At 40.3% G+C, this 12500-nt stretch overlaps 2 protein-coding genes across 5 annotated transcripts in view; one reads left to right on the top strand and one right to left on the bottom strand.

Annotated features, from left to right (window-relative positions):
- LOC133544984 (gastrula zinc finger protein XlCGF57.1-like) overlaps positions 1-12500 on the bottom strand; it is a 202805-nt gene that overhangs the window by 165210 nt on the left and 25095 nt on the right. The gene's annotated exons all lie outside the window — the stretch shown is intronic.
- The window catches only part of LOC133545000 (zinc finger protein OZF-like), a 16438-nt gene that overhangs the window by 3637 nt on the left and 301 nt on the right, over positions 1-12500 (top strand). The window contains exon 2 of the mRNA XM_061890276.1: positions 6735-12500. This exon is cut by the window's right edge and continues 301 nt beyond it. Coding sequence (XP_061746260.1) covers positions 6785-8092 — 1308 coding nt within the window. The 5' untranslated portion in view covers positions 6735-6784 and the 3' untranslated portion in view covers positions 8093-12500. The remainder of the gene's footprint in view (positions 1-6734) is intronic.

Here is a 12500-nt window from a genome sequence, read left to right as displayed (position 1 = left end):
ATATATACGATACATCGTGGGTTTGTCTCTGTGTGATATAAAAAAATGACTATGTCGTAATATTCGAGTATACGTTCTTACGCAGGACTTTTAGCTGTGGGCGTACACTTCAGGCTCTCCTCGCTCTTTCCAGTGTCTCCTCACAGACAAGCAGGCTCACATTCTTAAATTCGTCACAAACTGTCACGTCATACGTCACATACACGCCCTCGCAGAGCAGAGACGTAGCGGCGTGGCTAACGTTAGCTGCTAACGTAGCCGTATGAGAGAAATATGCTGCGGATCTGGTAACAAATGAAGGAAGAATTAATTCCCAATAAAAACAGCAGGGTTTCCATCTGGCGGTGGTTCAGCTTCAAGTGGGAATATGTCGAACAGACAGCCGTAATTTGTCAAGTGTGGGGGGGGGAAAGCGTTGCTATAAAAAGTAGCATTACTGCTAATATGTAGCATCATTTGAAAAGTCACTCGCTAGAGAATGAAGAGAATTTCATAACCTTGGTAACATACCACATAGTGAAAGATGAATACTATTATGCAGCTAATTTTTATTTGACACTTAAAATTTAACTGACAATCTTGCGATTTATGTTTTGGAAATGACTTGAATGTTTGTGCCATTGCTTAATAACTTTAATAAATACACTTTTGGTCAATTTAGTTGTGATTTCCCTCTCTGCATGAAAGTTGAAAAGTAGCAAATATTAATACAGTATGAAGAATATTTTAATGTAGACACATAGAATCATCATACTGCCTGTGATTATATGCATCAAGTGTTCATTCAAGGCCAAGGCAAAATATCGTAATATATATTGTATATCGCGATATTAAAAAAAGGCAATATCGCCCAGCCCTGATGGATTCTGAATCGCACAACTTGAGAATTACGATTCGTATTCGAATCGATTTTTTTCCCCACACCCCTAATATATACATACACACATACATACATACATATTTGTGTGTATGTATGTATCCATCCATCCATTTCTACCACTTATTCCCTCTGGGGTTGCGGGGGGGGGGGGGGGGGGGGGGGGGGGCGCTGGTGCCTATCTCATTGATTGATAAAAAAATATATATATATTAAAAAAAAAAAAAGAAAAGAGAATCAATTCTGCCCGTGAAAGATGGTCCTTCTTCCGGTTGCCTCCCACGGTAATTCTCTCGTCCGTCTTCTTGCAAATGATACAGAAGGCAGGGAGCACAGTGCCAGCAGAAGCAATAGGCAGGCCCGTCTTCCATCTTAGTTTTTTCTTTGAAATGTGCCACTTGTCGAGTCCGAAGCGTTGTCTGAAGCCACAAACTCATCTTTGACCCACATCCAATCCAAAAGCTTCTTATCAATGAACCGTCGGTAACAAGTCTGGTGAAGCCCGGCGTCATCAGGAATATCTTTAAATCGATACAGGATTTGAATGTTTCGGTTGCTTTGTGAGACTCGCCATCACAACAAAGCCACCGTTATAAAGGGGAACATTATCACGATTTCAAAAGGGTTAAAAACAATAAAAATCAGTTCCCAGTGGCTCGTTGTATTTTTTGAATTTTTTTTCAAAATTTTACCGTTCCCTGAATATCCCCCAAAAAAGCTTTAAAGTGCTTGATTTTCGCTATTTGCGATGCCACTATCCATTTCCCTGTGACGTCATACAGGGCTGCCAATGTAAACAAACAATGGGAATACCACAGCAAGATATAGCGACATTAGCTCGGATTCAGACTCGGATTTCAGCGACTTAAGCGATTTAACAGATTACGCATGTATTGAAACAGATGGTTGGAGTTTGAAAGTATTGAAGAAGAAACTGAAGCTATTGAGCGAATAGCTATTGACGCTATTCATAGCCATAGCATGGCCGAATAGCTGCGTTAGCATCACCGGTAAAATGTGCGGACCAAACGATCAGGACTTTCGCATCTCGTGGCACTTGAGCAATTTAAATCCTTTTGTGTTTTTTTCGCATTAAATGTGGGTGGAAGTAAACGTGATATAGTTGCAAATGCATCTGCAGGTTATCCATACATCTGTGCCATGTCTGCTTTAGCACCGCCGGTAAATAGCATGTTAGCGTCGATTAGCGTAGCATGTTAGCATCGATTAGCTGGCAGTCACGCCGCAACCAAATATGTCTGATTAGCACACAAGTCAACATCAACAAAACTCACCTTTGTGATTTTGTTGAATTTATCGTTGCAAATGCATCTGCAGGTTATCCATACATCTCTGTGCCATGTCTGTCATCGCCGGTAAAATGTGGAGACCCTTTGGCACATTCAATGGGGGTCTGGTGGCAGACACTTTCGCATCTTCGGCCCAGTGGTGCAACTTGAATCCCTCCCTGTTAGTGTTGTTACACCCTCCGACATCACACCGACGAGGCATGATGTCCCCAAAGTTCCAAAAAAATGGTCAAAAAAACGGCTGAGACCCGGTGTTTGTAATGTGTTGAAAATGAAAATGGCTTTATCACGCTCTGACGTCATCGCAAAAAGAGTGATAAACAGAAAGGCGTTTAATTCGCCAAAATTCACCCATTTAGAGCGGAAATCGGTTAAAAAAAAATATGGTCTTTTTTCTGCAACATCAAGGTATATATTGACGCCTACATAGGTCTGCTGATAATGTTCCCCTTTAAACAATTCCTACAAGTACCCCACCTTCTGATAGTAACATGAATGTAGCATACTTTGTTGTTCTTTTTTCAAACTTTTTTAAGGTGTTTCAGCTGTTTTAGAGTATTTTCCTCTTCACCGCCAGACGTTGTTGACATCGCCATCTTGAATCTACGCGGCTACCCAATCGGTCGAATGTGAAGCACTTGAAAAAAACGCCACCTCTTGAGACGAAAATATTGTTACGCCGAGCAAGAAATAGTACCGACTTTAAACACTAATTAAAAAATTTTGCCTGCATGTCGAAAGGAGAACTTTTTTTCTCATTGAAAACCAAAATGTCTTTTTTAAGAACCAAAAATTATTTAGTGCCCAGACAGCGGAACGAGATGAAACGAAAAACAAGTTCACCTTACGGCCTATTAGTTAACATTGCAACTTTTTCTAAATTACATTTAACTTTTAAGCTTTTTTATTTCACTTTAGTTATGTTTTTGTTTATTTTAATAGTATTTTTAGAATGTGCCGTGGGCCTTTAAAACATTAGCTGTGGGCCGCAAATGACCTCCGCGGCACACTTTTGACACCCCTGCTATAGATGATAAAAAATAAAATGTGATAAATCCATGGATAAAAAGAAGAGCTTTGCGACGCATGCGCGTTTATCATAACTCTCGCGCTCTCTGTCTCTGCCCTTCTCTCACGAATGCTGCTGCATGCACAAATTGTTTTGTTTTTAACCCTTTCTTAACCCCGAACGTACATTGAAAATACACGCAACCCTAACTTAAAATGCCGGTCATTTGAGGCATTTAAGAAACTCCACCCGGACAGCCCCGCAAAAGAGGACATATCCGGTGAAAAGAGAAGGTATGGTCAGTCTATCGTAGCCCTGTCGCTGCTATCATGCCTTGTGTTGTGCCTCGGTGTGCATCTTTTACACAACGTGCGGACGCAACTTAAAATGTCCGTGTGGAAACTCGTTCGGTACCCCTCCGAACCGAACCGGTTCAATACGAATACACCAACAGTTACACCCCTAATATATATGTACAGTATATCCATATGTGTGTGTATATATATATATTATATATATATATATATATATATATGTTTGTATGTGTGTATATAATATATATCTACACATGTGTGGATATGTGTATATATATATATATACACACAAATATATGTATATGAATATATGTATGTATATATGTGTGTGTATATATATACATATGTATATTTACATATATGCATGTGTATATATATATATATATATATATATACATATATATATATATATATATATATATACATACACACACACACACACATATGTACAGTATATACAGGGATGGGAATTTTCCGCGGAATTCCACAGATTATGGCGCCGCCAGGCTGGTTTTTGTCTCTGCGTTAGAGTAGTAGGGGTGTAACGGTACTTGTATTGAACCATTTCGTTACGGGGGTTTCGGTTCGGCACGCGGGCATATCGAACGAGTTTGTAAGAATAAGTCTTCACAAGCTGCTCTGGTTTCTGCCTCTGTCTGAGCAGCAAGCATTGTCCTGCCCACACTACCATCTGATTGGTTACATACAAAGCCAATCAGCAGTGCGTATTCAGAGCAACGTAACAGCCAATCAGCAGGGCGTATTCAGAGCGATGTAGTCAATGCTTCAGCATCAAGCAGATATCCGTTTAGCAGGGGAGCAGCGGACAGCAGACTCTTCCCAAATCATAAAAAACACTTCCCAGTCACAACTACTACTAGCATCACTATGGTCCCGTTGACCTTCAAGAAACTTAAACTGCAGCTCAGCTCGCTCGCAGTTCTGGCTTGAGAGGAAGGCTAATTAGCTTTTAGTGTAACGTTAACTCATTTTGCGGTGTGTGTGTGTGTGTGTGTGTGAGGGGCAGCAAAGCCCTGTGTTATTTCATTGAACTCCATTGTGTTGCTATATTACTATTTTTTCAGCTATAGTTACATGAATCATTAGTAATGTAGCAGCCTAGTTTTGAATGGCAGGGTCCCTGCTATCACATGTTGACAAAAATATAACATTTACATAATAAAAGTCAACCACAGACTTCCCAAATGCTGTAATAAATTAAGCATGATGAGTTGACTTGAAACTGTTTAATGTTGCACTTTTTATATGTAGAAGAAAGGTGTGTCATTTTATTTAATCAAAGCAACAACTTGAGGCAGTTTAATGTGGATTAACGTGGGCAGAATTATTATAGTGTTCCCAATGTTAAAAGGATAAAGCCATTGTTTACAAATTTGGTAAATAAATAACTAAAACATCAAAATGTATATTTTGTTGTTTTCTTACTGTACCGAAAATGAATTGAACTGTGACCTCTAAACTGAGGTACGTACCGAAACGAAATTTTCGTGTACCATTACACCCCTAATATATATATATATATATATATATATATATATATATATATATATATATATATATATATATACAACCTCCAACAAGCCCACTTCTAGGCAACAGCATGACATTGTGCATGAATGACGCTGTGGCAGAGTACTAGGGTAGGCCTGGGCTGACACCCGAAAAACCAACTATTAAGAGGAAAAAACGGAAACCAAGCCAGCCCTGACAACAACAATAGGGGCCACCCCCTGCATCGTTGTCATGGACGCCCCTGCTTATTTCAGCCATGGGCGCCCGCGCCAGAAACAAAACGCAACAAAGACAATGGCTGCCAAATCGCAACAGCAGATCAAAATCAAAACGGCCAAAAACTGCGACCGACAACCACACTGTGACAAAACCATGGAGTCTGTTAGCTGGCTCAAACGCCAACACGTAAACAAGAGACACCAAATTATGTAAATGTAACATGTTAATGCAGTAAATGCATCATGTGACTGAGTAAAGCTCTGTGTTTTTAAAGGGGAACATTACCACCAGACCTATGCAAGCGTCAATATATACCTTGATGGTGCAGAAAAAAAGACCATATATTTTTTTTAACCGATTTCCGAACTCTAAATGGGTGAGTTTTGGCAAATTAAATGCCTTTCTGTTTATCGGTCTTTTAGCGATGACGTCAGAACGTGACGTCGCCGAGGTAACACAGCCGCCATTTTCATTTTCAAAACATTACAAACACCGGGTCTCAGCTCTGTTATTTTCCGTTTTTTTGACTATTTTTTGGAACCTTGGAGACATCATGCCTCGTCAGTGTGTTGTCGGAGGGTGTAACAACACTAACAGGGAGGGATTCAAGTTGCACCACTGGCAAGAAATCTGCCGCCAGACCTCCATTGAATGTACCAAAGTGTCTTCACATTTGACTGGCGATGCTAAGACAGACATGGCACAGAGATGTATGGATAACCTGCAGATGCATTTGCAACCATTAAGTCAACCAAATCACAAAGGTGAGTTTTGTTGATGTTGTTGACTTATGTGCTAATCAGACATATTTGGTCACGGCATGACTGCCAGCTAATCGAAGCTAACGAGCTATGCTAATCGATAGCTGTATGTACATTTGAAACTAGATACCCACATTTAATGCGAAACAAACACTTACCAATCGACGGATTTAAGTTGCTCCAGTGTCACAAGAAGAGAAAGTCCTGATCGTTTGGTCCGCACATTTTACCGGCGATGCTAATAAGGCAGCCATGCTATGGGCCACTTCATTAGGTACACCCACGCTATGGCCGAATAGCGTCAATAGCTATTCGCTCAATAGCTTCAATTCCTTATTCAATTTCGTTTTCTGCCTCCATACTCCGACCATCTGTTTCAATATATGCGTAATCTGTTGAATCGCTTAAGCCGCTGAAATCCGAGTCTGAATCCGAGCTAATGTCGCTATATTTTGCTGTGGTAACCGCCATGTTGTTTGTATTGGCAGCACTGTATGACGTCACAGGGAAATGGATAGTGGTTTCGAAGATAGCGAAAATAAGGCACTTTAAAGCTTTATTTGTGGATATTCCGGGACCGGTAACATTATGAAAAAAACTTCAAAAAAATACAACAAGCCACTGGGAACTGATTTTTATTGTTTTTAACCCTTTTGAAATTGTGATAATGTTCCCTTTTAAAGCTTGTGTTTTCCTACTTGTGTCCTTCAGACGTCTGTGAAAAACAACTTGTCCTTGAGCAACAGAAGTGCAGCTTCACAATGGACCAAGAGGAGCCACGTCCCTCCCACATTAAAAATAAAGACCAGACCCCCCACAATAGAAAGGTGGAGGGGGACCCACTGATCCCTCACTTTAAAGAGGAAAAGGAGGTGCCAGATACCTTGCACATTAAAGAAGAAAAGGACCAACTTACCCTCCAAGTCAAAAAGGAAGAGGAAGCACCACAATCCCCTCACGTTAAAGAGGAAGAGGAGGAACACAGCATCAGTCAGGTGGGAGAGCATCTTGAAGGACCGGAGGAGGTTGATGTCACCAAGATGCCAGTGACTGGTGTCCCTGTGAAGAGTGAAGATGAGGTGAAAGGTGAAAGTGAGGAGAGGGGAGGGGGGGTGCCTCCAAGCAGCAGCTCAACACAACACATGACAACAGAAGCTGATGGAGACCACTGTGGAGGATCACAAGCAGACAAGCTCTTAGCTCCACTATCAGATAGTGAGGACACAACCTCACACTCTCCTGACACTGATGATGAAGACTCTAAAGATGATAAAACATGTCACACTGACAACACTCACTTCACATGTTCTCACTGTGACAAAACTTTTAATCACCGTTCTTATCTGAAAAGACACATGAGAATACACACTGGAGAAAAACCTTTTTCCTGCTCGGACTGCGGTAGAGATTTTGCACGAAAAGATACGTTGAAAGACCACATGCGAACACACACTGGAGAAAAACCGTTTTCCTGTTCAATCTGTGGTAAAGGTTATAGACAAAATCAGTGTTTGAAAGAACACATGACAATACACAGTGGGAAAAAACCTTTTTCCTGTTCAATTTGCGGTAAAGATTTTGTACAACGACAGTATGTAAAAGTACACATGAGAACACACACTGGTGAAAAACAGATTTCTTGCTTAATCTGCGGAAAAAGTTTTGCGCGACGCGGGTATTTGAAAATACACATGAAATTACATTCCGGAGAGAAAACTTTTACCTGTTCAGTCTGTGGTAAAGGATTTGTGCAAAATCAAAATTTGACAGTCCACATGAGAACACACACCGGTGAAAAGCCATATTCCTGTTCACTCTGCAGCAGACGATTTTCTGACCGATCAGCATTTGTGGTACACATGAGAGCGCACAGCGGTGAAAAACCTTATTCCTGTTCGATCTGCAACAAAACCTTTTGTGGCCGTTCATCACTTGGAAGACACATGAGAACACACACAGGAGAGAAAGTGTTGAGTTGCAGTGTGTGTGGTGAAAGATTGTCTTCTAAGTACCAGTGTAAGAAACACAAGTGTGCTGGTGAGAACAGCAGCAATAAGGGTTTGAAATAAACTCTGTCTTCCTAAAAACATCAACAATTTTACACGTGATGACATTGTTGTGTGTGTAACACAATCTTGTTAATGTTTATAGATTAGATATTTTTAGATTTGTACTTTCTTCTGTTAGGTACATGCATTAAAGGCCCACTGAAATTAGATTTTCTTATTTAAACGGGGATAGCAGGTCCATTTTATGTGTCATACTTGATCATTTCGCAATATTGCCATATTTTTGCTGAAAGGATTTAATAGAGAACATCCACGATAAAGTTCGCAACTTTTGGTTGCTAACAGAAAAGCCTTGCCTCTACCGGAAGTCGCAGACGATGACGTCACATGTTGATGGCTCCTCACATATTCGCATAGTTTTTAATGGGAGCCTCCAACAAAAACAGCTATTCGGAACGAGAAAACGATGAAAGATTTGTGTTTTAGGATATTGATAGCGACAGACTAGAAAAAAAAAAACGAGACTGCATTGGGACGGATTCAGATGTTTTCAGACACATTTACTAGGATAATTCTGGGAAATCCCTTATCTTTCTATTGTGTTGCTAGTGTTTTAGTGAGTTTAACAGTACCTGATAGTCGGAGGGGTGTGTCCACAGGTGTCTTGACGCCAGTGTCTCAGGGAAGTCGACGGCAGCTTTATGGGCGGCATAAGCTCAGCTGATCTCCGGTAAGAAGCGACTTTTTACATCAATTTTTTCACCAAAACCTGCTGGTTGACATTTGGTCGGGATCCATGTCCGCTGTGATCCATAGTAAATTTTCACCTCCTGGAATTTTAAACACGGAATCACCGTGTGTTTGTGTGGCTAAAGGCTAAAGCTTCCCAACTCCATCTTTCTACTGTGACTTCTCCAATATTAATTGAACAAATTGCAAAAGATTCAGCAACACAGACGTCCAAAATACTGTGTAATTATGCCGTTAAAGCAGACGACTTTTAGCTGTGTGTGTGTGCAGCGCTCATATTTCCTAACAGTCTGTGACGTCAAGCGTACACGTCATCATTACGCGACGTGTTCAAGAAGAAACTCCCGGGAAATTTAAAATTGCAATTTAGTAAACTAAAAAGGCCGTATTGGCATGTGTTGCAATGTTAATATTTCATCATTGATATATAAACTATCAGACTGTGTGGTGGCTAGTAGTGGCTTTCAGTAGGCCTTTAATACGCAACATTGTGTACTAAAATGAACATAATTTGGCTGAAAAGGTGAGAGTAAACAGTTCAAAATATGTTACATAAAATAAAAAACGTATGTATGTGTGTATATATATATATATATACCTAATTAACTTTTATACTTTTATTCTTTGTAGGGTTTTTATACTGCTTATTTTCCGTTATGTGACTTCTTCCCAGAAGTGAAAAACAAGCCAAGATTTCAGTTTGAAAACTGAGTATGCAAAGGGTTTAGATATTCCTGCAAAAAGCAGATACGAGCAAAAAAAAAAATCCAACTATGCAATGAAATAGATTACTTGATCAAAAAAAGATTTTTTGAGTGATATCAAGGATTATACGTCGGTGCTGTTCTCAGACATACGGGACTATTGTGCTCCAGACATCATTCTACACGACAAATGAGATGGAAACTTGTAAAAGCATGGAGGTCTGCGACTTCTTTGTGTCCTTTGGTCAAGGACATTGGTACCAAGACTCTCCCGGATAATTATGCATCGGTTTTGCTCGGGCGAGGTTGCATTTCATGATTTAAATTTGCGTGTTGTGAGGACGGCGTCCATGTAAACAGAGACTTCTAGCACCTGGGACTTCTTATCAATTAAACGAACAATTACTGAATTATAACCATATTTAATTTTTTTCCTGCTGTCATATGTACTTTGACACAATTGTGTACACAATAAAAAAAGAGAGGAGACAGAGAATTACCTTTCCTGACACTATCATTGACCCCGACTTGCGTTTTTTTTCTAAATACATACAATATCAAGATAATAGTTAAATGGGAAGTAATAAACATTAAAGAGATGTCAAACCTTTTACGAAGTGGTCACTCGGGGATTCTTTAAAGGGGAACATTATCAGCAGACCTATGCAAGCGTCAATATATACCTTGATGTTGCAGAAAAAAGACCATGTATTTTTTTAACCGATTTCCGAACTCTAAATGAGTGAATTTCGGCAAATTAAATGCCTTTATTTTTATCGGCCTTTTAGCGATGACGTCAGAACGTGACGTCGCCGAGGTAACACAGCCGCCATTTTAATTTTCTCAGCTCTGTTATTTTCCGTTTTTTTGACTATTTTTTGGAACCTTGGAGACATCATGCCTCGTGGGTGTGTTGTCGGAGGGTGTAACAACACTAACAGGGAGGGATTCAAGTTGCACCACTGGCAAGAAATCTGCCGCCAGACCTCCATTGAATGTACCAAAGTGTCTTCACATTTGACCGGCGATGCTAAGACAGACATGGCACAGAGATGTATGGATAACCTGCAGATGCATTTGCAACCATTAAGTCAACCAAATCACAAAGGTGAGTTTTGTTGATGACTTATGTGCTAATCAGACATATTTGGTCACGGCATGACTGCCAGATAATCAATGCCAACATGCTACGCTAATCAATGCTAACATGCTATTTACGCTAGCTGTATGTACATTTGAAACTAGTCACCCACATTTAATGCGAAACAAACACTTACCATTCGACGGATTTAAGTTGCTCCAGTGTCACAAGATGCGAACGTCCTGATCGTTTGGGCCGCACATTTTACCGGCGATGCTAATAAGGCAGCCATGCTATGGGCCACTTCATTAGGTACACCCACGCTATGGCCGAATAGCGTCAATAGCTTCAATTTGGTTTTCGCTATCTGCCTCCATACTCCCACCATCTGTTTCAATACATGCGTAATCAGTTGAATCGCTTAAGCCGCTGAAATCCGAGTCTGAATCCGAGCTAATGTCGCTATATCTTGCTGTGGTAACCGCCATGTTGTTTGTATTGGCAGCACTGTATGACGTCACAGGGAAATGGATAGTGGTTTCGAAGATAGTGTCATTAGGGATATTCCAGGAGGTGTAAAATTTTGAAAAAAAAATTGGAAAAATAAAACAAGCCGCTGGGAACTGATTATTGTTTTTAACCCATTTGAAATTGTGATAAAGTTTCCCTTTAAGTCTGCTTCCTGGAAGTGGCGTGCGTGCTATTTTGTCGTCTTTCTTGATTGCCTCTCGAGGAACTCTGATGAATTTTTTATCCTTTTTGTAATTTGAAGGGCTTGTACGGCCGAAAAGTACACAAACATAGGGCTTTTTGTTTTTTCTTTCAAGAAAGTACCCATTGAGAACTGGCGCTGGCTTGACCACCACGCATATTTTATTCCGAAACGTGAGCCGGACGTGACGTCATTCAAATTGGTTTAAGAAACAATGTAGTCTAACATATTTTCATTTCTAATTGTAAATGAATCTATAGATCCTTTATAACATGGGTGTCAAACTCTGGCCCGCAAGCCAAATCTGGCCCTCCGTGTAACTTCATTTGGCCCTTGAGGTAATATCAAGTTAAGAATGGAGCTGGCCCGCCGGTATTATACAGCGGCGATGCCTCTGTAACACCGCTGATACTCATACTTGCCAACCCTCACGATTTTCCCGGGAGACTCCCAAAGTTCAGTGCCTCTCCCTGGGCAACCATTCTTCCGAATTTCTCCCGATTTCCACCCTTTGCGTCCTCTACAGCATGTCGTCACGTCCGCTTTTCCGCCATACAAACAACGTGCCGGTACAGTCACATAATATACGCTGCTTTAAACACACACAAGTGAATGCAACGCATACTTGATCAACAGCCATAAGGGTCACACTGAGGGTGGCCGTATAAACAACTTTAACACTTTTACAAATACGCGCCACACTGTGAGGACACACCAAACAAGAATGACAAACACATTTCAGGAGAACATCCGCACCGTAGCACAACATAAACTCAAAAGAAATACCCAGAACCCCTTGCAGCACTAACTCTTCCGGGACGCTATATATATACACACTCCCGCTACCACCAAACCCCGCTCCTCCAATTTTTATTTACATTTTATTTAATATGCCATTGATATTTTTTCCTCATTAGAATAATTTGAAACTCGATTTTGTATGTGACTATAAAGTTATATAAGCCTTGCTTGTTTAATATTCAATGCAAAACTTGTTTGGGTCCCTATTAAAAGGTTCATTTGTTCAAACTTGGCCCGCGGCTTTGTTCAGTTTTAAATTCAGGCCCACTCTTTATTTGAGTTTGACACCCCTGCTTTATAAGATATACATATTTGTTTTACATTTGTTCATACTTTTGCTTTTGAGTACACATCAATTCCTCTTAGATCATATTTACTGGTTCACATCTGAAACATCTTCTGGAAGCATTTTATTATTTA

Source organism: Nerophis ophidion, linkage group LG28 (assembly GCF_033978795.1).
Source record: "Nerophis ophidion isolate RoL-2023_Sa linkage group LG28, RoL_Noph_v1.0, whole genome shotgun sequence".
Taxonomy (NCBI): Eukaryota; Metazoa; Chordata; class Actinopteri; order Syngnathiformes; family Syngnathidae; genus Nerophis; species Nerophis ophidion.
The sequence above is the reverse complement of the archived record's forward strand: the minus strand, read 5'-3'. Positions and strand labels throughout refer to the sequence as shown.